Source organism: Brachyistius frenatus, unplaced genomic scaffold (assembly GCF_029030835.1).
Source record: "Brachyistius frenatus isolate BFR_SWC_R1_liver_20210118 unplaced genomic scaffold, ASM2903083v1 Contig_35, whole genome shotgun sequence".
NCBI lineage: Eukaryota > Metazoa > Chordata > Actinopteri > Embiotocidae > Brachyistius > Brachyistius frenatus.
In genome coordinates, this window is record NW_027210634.1 from 1,746,960 (window position 1) to 1,764,235 (window position 17,276).

At 43.5% G+C, this 17,276-nt stretch overlaps 1 protein-coding gene across 2 annotated transcripts; it reads left to right on the forward strand.

Moving 5' to 3' along the window:
* Nucleotides 1-561: 561 nt before the first annotated feature.
* LOC138622244 (transcription factor TFIIIB component B'' homolog) lies at nucleotides 562-17,226 on the forward strand. Of its 2 annotated transcripts, none has more exons than XM_069700889.1 (29): nucleotides 562-651; nucleotides 1,987-2,183; nucleotides 2,282-2,906; nucleotides 3,923-4,026; nucleotides 4,130-4,195; nucleotides 5,097-5,297; nucleotides 5,399-5,532; nucleotides 5,656-5,750; nucleotides 5,883-5,937; nucleotides 6,029-6,163; nucleotides 6,285-6,506; nucleotides 6,693-6,762; nucleotides 6,853-7,039; nucleotides 7,124-7,233; nucleotides 7,324-7,711; nucleotides 7,922-8,056; nucleotides 8,449-8,485; nucleotides 8,886-8,999; nucleotides 9,099-13,242; nucleotides 13,385-13,545; nucleotides 13,661-13,731; nucleotides 14,589-14,643; nucleotides 14,743-14,896; nucleotides 14,988-15,108; nucleotides 15,191-15,224; nucleotides 15,319-15,408; nucleotides 15,494-15,740; nucleotides 15,868-16,147; nucleotides 16,234-17,226. In XM_069700889.1, exons 2-29 carry the CDS (start codon nucleotides 1,993-1,995, stop codon nucleotides 16,345-16,347), a joined length of 8,340 nt encoding a protein of 2,779 aa, XP_069556990.1. In that variant the 5' UTR covers nucleotides 562-651; nucleotides 1,987-1,992; the 3' UTR covers nucleotides 16,348-17,226. The 2 variants fall into 2 exon arrangements, with proteins under 2 accessions (XP_069556990.1, XP_069556991.1); XM_069700890.1 differs by having other exon boundaries at nucleotides 14,988-15,072.
* The last annotated feature ends 50 nt before the right edge of the window (nucleotides 17,227-17,276 follow it).

The following is a 17,276-nucleotide window of genomic DNA, read 5'->3' on the forward strand; positions in this document are numbered from 1 at the left end:
TTTTTTGACAAAACTTATATCATAATACGGTATAAAAATAAAAATAGAATAATATCAGTCATAGGGAACGCGTCCAGAAAGAAAGAATAATGTTAATTGTATTGTAAATGCTAAATGTACATGTACAAAACCAAAAAAAAAAAGAAGACATTAAACAGATTTAAATTGGTGAATAAATAGCCTTGACTTTACCTCCAGGTTGTCAATTTCAATGTTAAGGATTATTTGCAAAATCACTCTTTCGGCTGCATCTGAAAATTAATTACTAATAATTTTTTTTACTAATGGACCAAATTTCGTCCACATTTTGCACGATACAAAATCAATTTCTTTCCGCATTTATTCTACCAACGATCGCGAGGACAACAGAAGCCAGTAAAATGCTGAAATAAATCCCGAGGAAACAACAGGGATCTCTTGCTCACAAAGTACACGATCTTGCCTCATCCAGTCTCATTTGGCACGCGTCCGACTACATTTCCCACAAGCCCTTTCGCTCGCTCTCTCTCTCTCTCTCTCTCTCTCTCGCGAAAACCAGCGCGTCACTGGGAAACATGGCGGATTGGTGTGTGCACGGGGTCCCGCTACTTGCCACTCCTCGACGATAATTGAGCGCTGATTTCTCCCAGAAAACGACATATTCTTGAACAGGTACGTTGATCACCGGCAAATTAAGGCGCGCGGACGCAATAAAATAAAAAAAACAAAACACACAGTCCTGTCACATAGCCGAAGCTAAAAGTTTGCTCGAGTTTGAGCTCAGCTTTGCGCACCTTTCGACTTGCTCTGTCCATTAGCTGCAACGATTAGTCGATGCAACGATTAGTCGATGGGGAAAATAATCTTTACGCGCTGCCCGACTTTTCACAACAGTAACCTTTAGAAAATAATGAATTCTTTACGGTGTTGCAGAAGCAGGACGTTTGAGTGATGGTTTGTCGCATTGTAGCTTAAAAGTCTTCTACGTGGCTGCAGGTCTGTTTTGAAGATGATGGTGACGTTAGGGATGCATCGAAATCCAAAATTTCCATTTATTTAGTTTACATAGTGTCAAATCACCACATAATCATTTAACTCTGCACTTTAACAAGATCCAAAACTAAAGATACACAGAGATGGAGTTCCCTCCCAGTTGCATTAGACAAATTTTTTTTATATATATATTGTTTTATATGTTGTTTTAAAAAGATGCTAAGAAGAAACTTTCGTGGCTCTTAAGCAGTCTCACGGGCCATCTATGTTGAATAATGGTATTTATCTAGTTAATCATCATCTAGTCAAATTAGGAGGATGCCGGGAAGAGTCGCTACTGCCATGCAAAGGCTAATGGGGATCGAAACAAACAACAAACAAACAAGAGAGGAACACAACAATTCCCACATGAGCGACAGATAGAAGTAAAACCACATTTTTATTTATTTTTTTTAACAGGAAGAAACCTCAGACAGAACCAGACTCAGAGGTGGGAGGCTAACTGGTTTAACCAGTTATGGTGAAGGGAGAGCAAAGATGGAAAATAACAGCTATGGCAGACAACAAATAATAAAAAGTGACAGGTTGGTGGAGGCACTAACCGTAGACCAGAAACATGCCGAGACAGAGATACCTGCAGCCTCAGCCTATGGCAGCATCGCTAAGGGACGACTCAAGCCCACCAGAGCCAGCCTTAACTATGAGCTGTATCAAAAAGGAAAGTATTTTAGCTGAATCTTAAAAAGTAGAGACGGTATCTGGATCCTGAACCTAAACTGGGATCTGGTTCGACAGGAGAGGAGCCTGAAAGCTGAAGGTTCTGCCTCCCATTCTACTTTTAGAAACTCTTGGTACCACATATAAGCCTGCACTGAGAGACTGAGGGTCTCTGCTATGATGATATGGTCCTTTTAAGATCTCCGTCCACATTTGTCCTCCACAATATTTCCCTCGGAGCTGCTCCTCAGGCTGTTTGAATACTGAATGCTGCTTTGACCTCCTGCGCGTTTGCAGCTCGAAATGTTTCGCCGGTCGAGGTTCAGCGTTCGTCCCAACGTGGGCACGGCAGGGAGGACGGCAGCGACGCCTCAGGAGGCTCCTCCGGCCAGTCAGGAGGCCAGCGAGACCCCAAAAGACGCCGGTGATGGAAACGGCGCTGCTCCTGTGACGGACCACAAGTCCTACGTGACGCCGTCAGAAAAAACTTCAGGGTGAGTGACAAACAAAGTGGCGCCTACTTATTCTAGAAGCCATAACTACTAGTTTGAAAGTGCATAATATAAAATAACTCGTCTTACTGCTGTTAAAGGGATGGCGTCGACCAAAACGGGGACGGTACCAGCGCCTCGGCTGCAGTCCAGAGAAGGAAGCGGTTCGCTATCAAGCCTAAAGTGGCTCCTGGCCGCCCCTCCGCCCTCTCGAGGACGCCGAGGTCCCCCGTCAAAGCCGTCTCCAGTGCTCCGGTCGAAGTCTCGGACAAACCGGCGACCTCCAGCCAATCCGGGACGGCAGCAGCTCCTCTCGGACTCCAGTCTCCGCGGCGACGGAAGCCTTCGGAAGACGGCACGCAGCCCAAAGTTCAACCTAAGCCGACCCTCATCTCCACCTCCGACAGTTCAGAGGTTCCTCCCGCCAAAGAGCCGACGCAACAAACCCGCCCGCCGGCGGACAAACAGTCGGACAGCACGTCGGGCGGTCAGGTCAAAAACGACCCTCCCAGACCGGCGGATAAAGCGCCGCGCTCTCTACCGGACAGAGAGGCCACGGAAATATCCGAGAAAGCCAAGACTCTTGTGTCGTCTAAGAACGTGCCCTCGATGACGCCGTCGGCGTTCTCCCTGAGCCGACTCCTGAACGACCCGTCGGACGTTCAGAGGCTGGTGAAGGCCCAGAAGCTCCGAGAGCTGCTCAGACAGGAGAGACGCAAAGAGAAGGTGAGCGCAGATTACTCATTTGACATACTTCTCCTTATTCTCTATCCTTTTTTTTTGGGGGGGGGGGTTAATGACATGATAATTAAATACTGTCAGATCTGTTACGATCCATTAAGTCAACAGTCCCCTCCGGGAAATCACAATAATCAACGCAAATTCAAGCAAACTCCGCAATATTTGCGGGAGCTCGCAATTTTGGAAAATTCCCGCGATTCTTCCGCAAAGAAAATGTCGTGAGCAGAAGCTGTGCTGAAAGTATTAACGGCATAAAGTAAGTCTTGTCAAACTGAACTCGCTTTATTAACAAACAAACAAAAAAAATCCTCCTTATTTACATTCAGAAACGCTCTGCTCCTGTTTTCTCATCACCAAATAAAACTCTGGAGGAAACCAGCACAAGCAGAAAAACTGGAATTGGTAGGGTTTGTGGGAAATGTGGTCTTCACATTAAAATGTTCTAATTAATTGCTTATTATCAATATAAGTGATTAAGTATTACCGTATGCTAAAAATAGTTTTATACACGGTCAAGTTGTAAGCGACTGCACTTTGTTTTTGTGACTACAGTAGGCCGACGTGTTGAATTAACATGAACATTCAAAGCTCTTATTTTGACAGCAGATGTAGTCGTTGTTTCTATATTACAGTCATAAACTGTCTGTAAAGCGACGGCACTTTTATGATTACTTTTTGTAACTTTTACCCCCATGGTTTGCTAAATTCAATCAAATCGTGTGTGGTTGGATTATTATCAAAGGAAGTGATTTACATATTTATTCCTTTGTCAGGTAGCGCTAAAAAAAATAAATCACATTTTTCTTTCTCGACTTGCAGTTTTTTCTAATTCCTGCAATTTTACGCAAAAAAAACCAACAAAAAAAACTCACTCAAAACAAATTACATCGCAATTTTTGAGAAAATCCGCCGCAAAATAAAAAATGTTTGATCGCAACTATCACAAAAAGCGAAATCCTGGAGGGACTGAATAAACGGAGTGATTTCATTTGATGTTGCAGAGGATTAGGAAAGCTCAGTCGCGTCCGAAGGAATACACTTTAGATCCGGCCAAAATGACCATGAGGGACCTCATCCATTATCTCCCCACGTCCAACCCCATGACGTAAGTGTCTCTCTTGTGATTCAGTCTAGAATGTGTCTCATTTCATTCTTAACTCCCAGAGATAAGGTTTTATATGGAGTTGAATATCTTTTTTTTTTTTCAGGTCTAGTTTAGAAGAATCAGCGCAAGAGAACGAGACTGTGGTGCCACCTTCACCGGGGAGAGAGGAGTACGTTTATCCCAACATAATTTTTAAAATCCTCTTTTTTTTTCTTTTTTCTTTTATAGCTTCACTGATGTTGAACAACAAAATAAAACCCCAGACTTCCATACTGGAGATTCTAGTTTTTTCTTTTTATATTATTTATTTGTTGTTTTAAGTCAAGAAGTCATTTGAACAAAAAATTGAATTCAACATTTTTTAATAGCTGCAACAAGAGCCCATTTATGAGACATTCTTTACCGGTATGAATCAGAAATGCTGAGCGGGCAGTCTACTCAGTTTAAAAATTTTTTTTTTTTTTATCAACTCGAACATTAATCAGATGATTTTATTTGGAAATTCTTCCCAATGAGAGAAAGAAAGTCATTGAAATAAAAGAAAACTAAACATTGAATATTGGAAAAACAAAGAAATAAAAGTGATTTCTACAAATTCGTAAAAGAAACGCGGTATTTTGACGTTCTTCAAAGCAAAACATGTACCATGAAATTTTTTTAATTAAAACTTGGTACATTTGTATGAAGGTTAAACATTTCAAACACTGAACTTCCAGATTTTATCCTTTGCAGCTACTGAATGGCAAGAAAACCACAATCATGTATCTATTCAATGAATCACAAAAATGTCACTTCATTTTCTAAATACCAAATTTCGAGTTATACTCTGTTAATGCAAATATTATACATAGAATTCAGCCTGAATGTGCGGCCATATCACCACTCGTAAATCACAATAAACTAAAATGAGACTTGGCGACGGAGTAGTCGTGGATAATCCAACACGTTTTTAAACCAGTGTCTCTTTCAGCAGCTGTGACTTCCATGTGGAAATATACAGTAGTTCACATATAATCCTCGTATACCAGCCTCAGTCCCTCTTTCTGACGTTTGCCATGTATTCCCTGAAGGTCTCCAGAGCGAGCGCAGGAACCCGAAGTCCCCCCCAAAACGGCGAACCCCAGGGAGGAGGGGGAGGTGGAGGCGGAGGCGGAGGCGGAGATGGAGGAGGCGGCGGAGGCGGAGGACGGGGAGGAAGAGCAGGATGACTCGCCCATGGTTCCTCAGGTGAAAGTAGCAGAAGACGGCTCGCTGATCATCGACGAAGAGAGGTCGGTGGGGTTTTGCGGTTGATTTTCTTTCTCGCTGCGTTATTGTGAGGTGATTTAAACCGTCCGTCGGCTCCATGATATCTTTCCAACCTGCGTCCCAGTCTAACAGTGGAGGTCCAGCGAGCCAAAGGGCCGAACCCGGCGCAGGGTCGAGACCCCATCTTTGAGCGCGGCTCCACGACAACGTACTCCAGTTTCAGGAAAGGGACCTACACCAAACCCTGGTCCAGCGAAGGTTGAACTACTATACATAAAATACTATTATTACATTTTCACAGCACATACAGGATTTTACTCTCATGCTCGTATGTTTTAAATAAAAAAAAAAAATTAAAAAAATATATATATTTTTCTTCAGAGACCGACATGTTCTTCCTGGCAGTCAGCATGGTGGGGACGGACTTCTCCATGATCTGTCAACTGTTTCCACACAGAGCTCGATCAGAGATAAAGGTCCGTTACAAGTACAGAAATAAACACAGCATATTTACAGAATTTCATCATGTAGAAGCAACTCGCAGTCTCCGTTTAAAAAACAAACAAACACAGAAACTCTTTGTTAAGTTCACCGATTTTAATTTTCAGAACAAATTCAAAAAAGAGGAACGGCTGAATTCGTGGCGGATCGACAAAGCTTTCAGTAAGTGTGTTTCGCCGGTTAAATCTGACCTTAAATTATAATGTTCACGTTGTTTATTATGATTAAACATTCACTGCTGATTGTTTTGCAGGAGAAAGACGCAAACTGGACATCGAGTACTTCTCCAAGCTGCTCGAGAAGATTTTAGAATTTCAGAAAAACCGGAAGAAACTGAAATTGCTCGCCGAGAAGAATTCTCCAAAGAAACGCAAGCGGAAGACAAAGGGTGACTTAACTTTCCATGCTTTTTAAAAAAAAACAATTTTTTTTTACTTTGTTTAATACCAAGTTAGTACTGAATTATCACCTCATCAGTGAGTGTTCTTCTGCTCTTATTCCATCTACAGGCAAAAAATCTGCAAGCAATCTGAATGACGTGGAGGAGGGAGACGAGGCAGACGAGAATCAAGTTCCTGACGTGGAGGAGGGAAGAGAGAAGGAGAACGAGGAGCTCGGTAACGAGGGAGGAACCGCCGCTTCGAAGCCCAAGAGGAAACGTAAACAAAAGAGTAAATCAGAAGAACCAAATGACAAGAAAAACAAAACGGGGGAAACGAGCAACGATCAAGGTAGAAGAGCAGCTTCATGAAAGTTTCCTGCGTTGTCACAAAACGTGTCAAACTGTCTTTTTTGTTTTTTTGAACTGGTTTCTAGTAAATTGAGGTTTGGGGAAAGTAAAATTTATGATTCTAAATTTAGTCAAAATTACTTATTTGAGCATGTTTTTTTCATGCATTTTTTTGGTGCTTTTATAGTCTCAGGTGAGGCCGGCGTACCTCAAGACGCCGAGGCGGCACTTCCCGAAGACCACACAAATTCAGACATGTAATAAAACTTCCAAAGTGTTTCGTTTCAATAAAGTCACTTCTTTTTTTCGTTGGCTTTAAATGTTCCTGTTTTCTTCCTGATATTCAGGCCTGAAAAGACTCAAGACGCGAGCGCAGCAAATGACGCCGCTATCAAGCCGGCTAAACTCTCACGAGCCAGAGCGCCTAAGCCGCTGCTGCCTTTGGGCCGGAAATACGGTAAAAAGCCCGCGACGTCCACGAAGGCGGACGCCGCAGAGTCAGAAAAAGAGGAAGAGGGCGCCTCGAAAGAGCAGGTTATTTAATTTTTAACTGTAGAGCCATCAAATGTTCCTGCACGTTGTGACTTTGTCTGACTGAAAGCTCTGCTAACATTTTAGGAGAATAAAGACGCGTCACCTTCAAGTCAGGCCGACAGGAAGAAGTCGGCCGGCGATGACATTTCCTCAGAAGAAGAGGACGCTGTCGTCAAACCTCCGAGACCGACAAGGTACAAGAGCTTCCCCGGAAGACTCTCCAGAAAACATTCCCGCTCCTCATTTTGCAAAGGGAACTATTTCGTATACTTTGTGTTTTGTAGATACGGTAGAGTTCCCAAACCCACGCAGCCCTTGAACTACCCGGCCAAAGAGGATGCCTCTGGATCTGAAGGCACTCCCGCCTCGCCGCCGGGCTCCACTGCTTCCGCCGCCAAACCCAAACCCAAACCCACGGGCAAGAGGGGAAGGTCGTCGAAGCCGCAGTCACCCCCGAAGTCCAAAAAGCCGAAGCTCGTCACCCTCCGGGCATCTCAGTCGGAGTTCAGCGATGACGAGGAGGCTGAGAAGCCGTGGGAGGACGAAGAGGCGGAGCAGCAGCAGCGGCTCGCGTGCTGCTCCGGTCAAGACAGCAGCGCCCCCGTGTTCGTGCCCGCCGGCCTGCACACCCCTCATCCTGTGGTGTCGGAGGTGGACGAGTCCATGGTGGAGGTATGTTCCCCCCCCCCCCCCCACACACACACACACACATCATGTGTCGCACTGATAAAACACCATTCGTTCACTCATTTCAATTCGACCTCATTACAAGCATTTTGTGTTTTTCATTTCTTTTTTCTTTGTGCATGGTTTTTCGTCCTGTCCACAACCCCTCCCCTCCTCCCCACTCCCCTTTGACCCCCTCTCCCATCCCACACTTAGCTTGACATCTTGGCCAGCATGCCTGATATGTTGGACATTTCCCACGATGCACTGTGCCCCGATTCCTCTTGTGAGCAGGCAGACAATGAGGCAGGCACAGCTGAACCATGTGAACATCAGTTGGACCTGCTGGTTGTAAGTGACCTGAAAAAGTAAAATGAAATCATCAACCCCGGTTATAACTATTATTTTGATATTATTTCTTATAGCTCTGGTGTACAGAGCCAAAATGTATAAAGTGCAATCTTATTTCCATGCAGTGTCTCTGCATTATCAGTTTTTTTTATGCATTCATTTGTTTTGTGGTTGTGGATCACTCGCTCATAGCAACAGGCAGAGCAACATTTTCTTGAGGTGTAATTTCTTGTTTTGTGTCCAGATGTAATCAGCTGACAAAGATTTTGAGAGAAAATGTTAAAAAAAAAGTGTAACTGGGGCAACTGCGATACATGTTTTTTATACACGACATCTTAAGACAAATAGTGCGGCTTTTGATGTCATTTAAAATATCTGTGTTTGCCTTGCAGGATGTTATAGAGTTCCTTTCTTCAGAACACACAGAAGGTATGTTGAGGAGGTTTTCTGAGTAGCTTCTGGTGAATTGCATGTTTATTTTTCGACAGTTTCAAAGTATACGAGGTGCAATCAAAAACAGACTGAAAAATAAAGCAATCATTTTTGTGAGTAAGTATTCCAAGTTTCGTCGCTTAATCTACATCAGCACCTGTGTGGCTTTCTGAAGCATTTCATTGTTGTGCTCAAGTTTCAGGTCCATGCAGAAATTGCAAACTGCACACAAAAACACGTGTAACACGGTTGCTGATGTTGACCATGTGATGTAACTTGGAACTTACTGGGATACTTGGAATAATTACTGTGCTAAACTGTGCTGATGCGAACCAGAAGCAGTCTTGGAACTTTTCTTCCATCTTTAACATTTTTGTTGCGTGTCTTTTTATTTCAGTGTCTGAGGACGAGAGCTACAATGAAGCTGCTCAAACCCTGCTGACCATCGGCAACATGGCTCACCTCTCGCAGTCGTCACAGAGTCAAACAGACACACACGACCACGCAACAGGTTATAGATACAGTTGCTACAGAATTCCTTATATTGGAATAGGACTTAATTTGTTTTAAATATAGTAAATTTAAAATGTGTTTTTATGTGTGATTGCAGAAGCAATATCAGCTGGTGTGACTGAAACCAGCCACATTGAAGAAGAGATTGCATCGACGCCTGCTGCACAGGAAGAAAGTATCGCTCCATCTACGTCTTTTGGTCAGGAAGTCACAGAAACATCAGAAAGTTTTGCCACTGTTGAACTACAAGACACCACAACAGACGGAGATCAGACTGTTTTTGACGCGATTCCTATCCCTCAATTGCGGTCAGATCCGGAAATCTCCAATATAAGTTCTCCACAAACCAAGAGGGGACACTTTTCGAAGGTGAAACCTAAACCTAACCTGGGCCGGACCTCAAGGGCTTCACAATCAAAAGCCAAACCAGAGACTTCACCAGTAAGAACAGCTGAAGAGAGCCACTCAGCTACTCCCACTCTTTCTCAAGCCAATGAGACGCCAGCAGCGGCTGAAGGAACAACCTCAAAGATGCCAGACTTTGCTTCACTATTGTTTAAAGATGACATTTCTTCCACTGAAGTCAAAATAGCAGAAGAGCCGTCTAACAGTCAGGAGAGGTTTGTCGATCTGGTACAATCAGGTCCAGCCACATCCGATCAGAATTCCTCTGAAATCCAGAGTCTCTCCTCTTCTGAATCGCAGTTTCAACCTAGTAGGGATCAGGATACCGGTGACACACCGTCTGAATCCACAGATGTGTCTCGTGTTGGAACGGCTGAGACTGGCTTTAACAATCCTTTGACATCTGACTCGCCAATCACGGAGGTTGAACAAGGCTCATGCACAGATTCAGTCCTAGAGAGCAGCGGCAAACCCTCCCCATGTGTTCCACCGGCAGAAGATATACCTGTTGAACAAAAGGAAGAAAGGGAGGTTGCAACTTCTTCTTGCCAGTCCAGAAAGAGTCGACTGCAAAAAGTCAAACCCAAACCAAACTTACCACAGATGTCAAGAACTGCAAGGTCTAAACCTCAAACCCCAAACGAGCCTGTAGGGAAAGACTGTAGCCCAACTCCGAACAAAGAATCGCTCAAAGAAACAATAGCAGAGGCGGAACCACAACCAACGTGCACGCCCTCTTCTGTAAAGCCGAGTCAAAGCACTGATCCTGCCCCAGTTTTAAAACCATCTTTGCATTTTGTCTCTACTCTTACACCCGCAGAAGAACAGTCTACAAATGAGGGGATAAACACTAGTGTTGGACTTGTTGATCAGGTAGATTTGGGTGCAGCAACATTAGCTCAGAGTGCCTCAAAAAACCAGAAAGTCTCTGAAGCCCAGTTTGAACCCAGTAGGGAGCAGAACACCAGAGACACTTGGTCGATTTCTCAAGTCCCAGATGAAAAGCCTGTTGGTACAGCTGAGAGTAGTTGTGATAATATGTTGACAACTGACTCAGCAGTCACAGAATCTCAAGTTGCAAGAGGGTCAAATGAGGATTCAGCCCCAGTCCAAGAAGACAGCAGCCTTCTTACTTTATTTGTCCCACCTGTAGAGGAATTACCTGCCAGTCAAGAAGAGAGTGAAGTTGCATCTGCTGCTAAATTGAGGAGGAGTCGATTACAAAAAGTCAAACCCAAACCGAACCTTCCACAGACATCCAAAACTGCAAGGTCTAAACCTCCAACCACAAAAGAGCCCTTAGAGAAAGACTCTAGCCCAACTCCAAACAAAGAACCGCTCAAAGAAACAATAGTCGAGGTGGAACCACAACCAACAAGCACCACCTCTCCTGAAAAACAGAGTCAAAGCACCGATTTTGCCTCAGTTTTCAAGCCGTCACCGAATTTCAGCTCTACGCTTACTCTTACAGAAGAACGGTGTACAAATGAGGATTCAACCCCTGTCCAAGAAGACAGTATCCATCCTACTATGTCTGTCCCACCTGTAGATGAATTACCAGTCAGTCAAGAAGAGGGTGAAGTTGCATCGACTTCTAAACTGAGAAGGAGTCGATTACAAAAACTCAAACCGAAACCAAACCTGCCACAGACATCAAAAACTGCAAGGTCTAAACCTCCAACCACAAACGAGCCCGTCGAGAAAGACTCAAGTCCAAGTCCAAACAAAGAACCGCTCAAAAAAATAATAGCCAAGGTGGAACCACAACCAACAAGCACCACCTCTCCTGAAAAACAGAGTCAAAGCACCGATCTTGCCTCAGTTTTCAAGCCGTCATCAAATTTCGGCTCTACGCTTACTCCCACTGAAGAACGGTGTACAAATGAGGAGAGTAGTGTTGCGGCAACATCAAATCAGAGTTCCTCAGAAAACCAGAAGGTCTCTGAAGTAAAGTTCAAACCCAGTAGGGTGCAGGCCACCACAGAAGAAGAGCCGACCTCCGAGTTCCCAGACGAAAAGCTGACCAACGCGTCAGCAGTCACAGAATCACAAATTGGGCCTGGATCCTATGAGGATTCAACCCCTGTCCAAGAAGACAGTATCTATCCTGCTATGTCTGTCCCACCTGTGGATGAATTACCAGTCAGTCAAGAAGAGGGCGAAGTTTCATTGACTTCTAAACTGAGGAGGAGTCGATTACCAAAAGTCAAACCAAAACCAAACCTGCCTCAGACATCCAGAACGGCAAGGTCTAAACCTCCAACCACAAACGAGCCCGTAGAGAAAGATTCAAGTCCAACTCCAAACAAACAATCGTTTAAAGAAATAACAGCCGAAGTGGAACCACAACCAACAAGCACCACCTCTACTGAAAAACAGAGTCAAAGCACTGATCTTGCCTCAGTTTTCAAGCCGTCATCGAATTTCAGCTCTACGCTTACTCCCACTGAAGAACGGTGTACAAATGAGGAGAGTAGTGTTGTGGCAAAATCAAATCAGAGTTCCTCAGAAAACCAGAAGGTTTCTGAAGTAAAGTTCAAACACAGTAGGGTGCAGGCCACCACAGAAGAGCCGACCTCCGAGTTCCCAGACGAAAAGCTGACAACTGAGTCAGCAGTCACAGAATCACAAGTTGGGCCTGGATCAAATGAAGATTCAGCCCCTGTCCAAGAAGACAGTATCTATCCTGCTATGTCTGTCCCACCTATGGATGAATTACCAGTCAGTCAAGAAGAGGGTGAAGTTGCATCGACTTCGAAACTAAGGAGTCGATTACAAAATTTTAAACCGAAACCAAACCTGCCACAGACATCAAGAACTGCAAGGTCTAAACCTCCAACCACAAACGAGCCCGTCGAGAAAGACTCAAGTCCAACTCCAAACACTGAATTGTTTTCGGACCCTGTCACTCTCGTGCAGCTTGTGAAGGAACCTCCGAAGCCAAATTCTAGCCCTGAATCCACTGACAACACGGCAGCAGAGGCAGAAGCACAGCCAACTTGCAGCACCACCTGTCAAGAAAAGTCAAGCCAAATTAAAAGCACGGCTTCTGTTTCAGTTTCCGTTCCATCACCGGACCTTGGCTCGCCTCATAAATGCACAGAGGAGCTATCGTCAATTGAGGAGCAAAAGACAGATGTTGGGTCTGGACCGGTCCCGAGCTCAGAGGGCTCAGAACAAAGTGTGCCGCTAAGAAGGCGTCGGATTACCATGGTCAAATTCAAACCCAATTTAGGATCATCTACGAGAAGTATGTTGACAAAACTGCAGTCGGATGTTACTAGTAAACCGTCGGAACAACGCCATACAGACTCCTCCTCAAATGTAGCATCAGAACAACCTCGGGACGATAACAAAGAACAAACAGATCTGAAACTCGCAGAGAAAGACAGCAAGGACTTAACATCAGAACCTTCTTCATTGACCTCAACAAAGTTTGAATCAGGAGATTCCAAGGAGGCACTCGACAGCACAAATAATAAAAGTTCATCCTCCGATGGGACTATTATATCAACATCTGAGGTTGCCGAGAGGCAGTGTAAGGTGACAGAGTCAATTCCTGAAGATAAAAGCAGCAAAACCTTCATGACTGAAATGGAATCAGGAGACAAGGTGCCAGATAAGGATCCAGTGGAGGCTGGTCCTTCTTCACAGGAGGATTGTAAACTGGACGTGGCTACGAGTGTCAACGAGTCAAACGAATCTGCCCAACAAATAAATGATCCAACTGCAGATGTGCAGTCTTCAGTAAAAGGCTCCACAGAGTCATCACTAGATTCTGCATTGACTAGTAATGCCAACCTCGTATGTTCGGACAGAGACTCCTTTGTCCAAAGGTAAGACATGAGTTCTATGTCATCAATCAGTTGTCCTTCAACTGATAATGTAAATACTGTTTTCTTATTTGTAAATGTATGTTTTAAAGGAATTATAAGTAGAAGTTTCTCTTGTAACAGTGCTCTTACACCCCTCCTACAGGCCTGATGAAACAGAGTCAGAGTTGACCGACTCTTCAAAGACCCCAAGCAAAGTTACTCAAGCTCGTAGAGGCAGACTCATTAAGCCCAAACCCAACCTGGGCGGCAGCAGTTGTCCTCCACAACCCCAGCAAGTCCAGAGCACAACACCAGCTGAAGCAGGTTTGACACCTTTTAAATAAAAACAAATTTTAATAAAAAGTTTCCAAGCAGTGCTGAGCAAATTACTGTCATCCATGGCTCTCTGTTGATCGCTAATGCTTCTTCTTTCTCACAGAATCTGGCAGTTTGGATGCTTCTGCTGATCACAAACCTGTGTCTGAACTCCGACATGACATTCAGGAACAGGTAGGGGGAGTTACTGATGCGCTTAGTAACCAAGACGCTCCTTCAAATGATGCCCAGTCTTCTCTGGCTTGTTTGACACAAGCATCTTCCACCCAGTTAAAATAAATACTCAATCTGGGCTGTGGGATAACGCATAATTGTAAGCAATGCATGTGCGATTGCAATATCTTTAACCTTAAACTTTGACCAGATCTGCAACAATGTGTTAAGCATATGGATCAATTTCAATTTTGTCATGTGCCAGTCAAAGTTTGGTTATATGGTGTCTATACTCTATAGTCACTCCAAAGCAGAGTACCTTGTTTTTACTTGTGTACTTCCCAGTGGGTTTGTGGAGATCCTGCAGAGTTGCTATTTCTTAAAAAAAAAAAGATATATAATTGTTAGTTCAAATCATGATATAATAGTTTGATTGCTTCACACGTTTGATAAAGGGTTAAAGTAGTCATTTAAATGGCAGGTGGCGCAAATATAAAGATGACCAAGCTAGCTTAACCGATTGAAAACATGATTTTAGGCTCACAATATCCACCTTCACGTGATAAAATAGTTTATGAATGGATTCAAATGAACACGTTTGAAACACGGCACATGGTATCGAGTATGACACGTAGCCTCCATGACGTCACCCCTAAGTTTCCTGAAGAGCGGTTTTGTAGCTCAGTGTGGATGACTGTACCCACCTGTCACTCAAAGTAGCCCTGCCGATAATTATGCATAACTTTAAGCCTTAAAAAAAAAAAAAAAAAAAAAGGTTGTGAACCAAGATGGTGGTGATGATGGGGGTGTTATTTTGTTGAAGAAGCTCTCGCCACTTTGAAAGCCCCTTTGTTTCCTTATGTTTCCCTTAATCCTAGATCACATCAACATCTAGCACAGAAGGGACCCAAAGTTATCCAGTATTTTCACAGAGTAAGTAAATCACAGCTTCTCTTAAACTTGAGTTTAAGTTTACATTATGTTCCTTATGATTTTTTGGGGTTAAAACCTGCCTCCCTCTCCCCCCCTCAGTGCTGCCGGACCACCTGCCTTCAGACCCCAATGAACTGTTTTTCATCCTCTCTCTGACTGAGATCCCAGTCTGCTCATCGGGGGAGGTGGTGAACAGTGCAGCTGAGCACCTCTCTTGTCTTCCTGTAACAGACGCATCAGTGCGGCAACCGAGGTTCGCATCTGCTTTTTCACTAGCCAGCCATGGAGTCTCGTTTTATTTGGTGTCGGATTCTGCAAACCTTTTTTTCCCCCCCCCTCGGCAGAATTTCTGGAGAAAGTTTAGCAGCAGCAGGACATGACCCTGTGCCCGTGTCCACAGAGGAGCGGGCTGAGATGGGCCTCGTCAATGTAATGGATATCGGCACAGACCCATCTGCGTATATAGTAAATGGAATGAACCTAATGTGGCCGTATGATGATAAAATGTCTTTATTTATCACACATTTTCTTTTTTCTCACTCACTAGGCTTCTACCATGATGAATCCAGTGGATCCACCTGGTAGAGTGATTTGGTTATTCTTTGTCACTTTTAAACTAATGGTTAATGTCATATTATTGAGAATAAATGTGGATTTTGTGTGTTGATTTTACAGGGAGTACCACAGTCCAGCCAACAAAGGCTGTAGACGATGAGACTGAAGTTCCCCCTACAAAGGAAACGCTGGCGGACACAGGAAGAGCCGGTATGTAAAAAGATAAATACTTACTCATACATGCACCTGCAGCAAACCGGACACATTGTTTTTCATCCATTTCTCTTTCAACCAGCCAAACTGCAGGTGAAGTCCAGTACGACAAGGAAGAAACAAACCGGCAGGCAAGCAGAGTCGGTCACCAAACAAACAATCACCACCCAGGGCTCCGAGCAGCCTGGGCCTTCTGAGCAGCCGAAAGCTTGCGATGACATCATCACTAAGCCTCATAAAGGAAGTGGTGATCACGGCGACGTTGAAAAGGAGAAAGACCCTGACAGCAGCGCAGGAGCACAAAGCACTGGGACGAGGAGTCGGTGTAGGTGAGGAAAAACGGGAAAAAGGAAGTCTTTTGTTAAATTCTGAGTAATTAACTTAGTTTTAAATTTTTTTTTTTATATCTATTAGTGATAATTGAATGTATTTCTATTTTTTTTAATACCCCGTCAGAAAACTCAAAGACCTCCTCTCTGAGACAATGAGCACTGCTCCTCCAAGCGAGCCTCCGCCCGGCAGAGCAGCGTCCAAGTTATCTAAGACTAAAACTCCATCAGCGGCGAGGAAAACGTCTTTGTCGCAGCCCGCCGCTTCCACGTCACGCGACGTTGCTGCCGCGCAGCCGACGGAGGAAACCCCTTCGACGTCCGTCACATCACCGACGGCGGTGGACATCGAGCAGACTTCGGACCGCAATCCCGCAACTCCGAGAACTTCGCCGTGTACAGCCGAGGTGAGGAGGATACAGGAAGGATGCTTAACTCGGTGAGAATTTTACGCACTCGCGCGTGAAGTTGATCTTTTTCTTTTTTGTTTTAGGCTTTACGTTCCCAGAAAAGTGACTGTGTGGAGAGCGTCTTTCCAGAGGAGGAGCCCACCAATGTGTCTCAGTACTTCTTAAGTGACATTTTTACAGAAGTGGACGAGGGATGAAAGCCATAGAGAGCAAGGAACCTGCAGGTGGCTTACCTTTTTAAAAACTTTTTTTTTTTTTTAAGTTATTTCTGCCAATGTTAATTTATAACTAAAAAATTTTTTTATGTCAGTTGTGATGCTTAATTTACTAAACTAACAAGTTTATTTGCATTTTTACAAGCACTTTGAATATGTACAGCAGTTTCAGTTTAGTGAAAGCCCTTTATCTACTGTCAGTAGTTTAAATAGTTAATAAGCACTGCACCTGCAGATAAATAAACAGTATCACTAGTTTGACTGAAGAGAGGGCAGCGTTTGCAGAATGTTTCAATATAGTTCAAGGCTCAAATTTCTTAAAACATTTATTAACCAGCTGTGAAAATGTGAATATTGTACAATAGCAAACTGTTTTTTTTTTTCATTTCTGTCCACTTTTCTGACCACAACATTATTCAGGAAGAAAAACATAACTCAATAGCTTGACATCATGTATAGTTGTACATTTCAAGTCATTTTTATTTTGTCTTCTGTGTGTTTTGGTGCAAATGTGAATGTCTTAAAATAGGCTTTTAATTTAGATAACAAATACATACAATAAATACAACCACATTCAGGGTGGAGGTACCATCAAGAAGAAGAATTTCCACTAACCAGCAGACGTCAATACATTTCATTTCACTGTCTATAGTATAGATCATTTAAAAAAAGTACCTTGTACAGTTATGCTGCCTTCAGATTATTATGTTTGATACTTGAAAAAAAAACCACCACGTGTTATCTACCTTCAGAGGTTCATTGAAAATATGAAATTCTGTAAGTTCTCAATAAAATGTATTGTTCAACAACCACTTCATAATGTCTTTCTGATACTTTCTTGCACATGCTAGTTTAATAATATAAATAATACATATATATATATATATAAAACACATTTTTACATTACATTA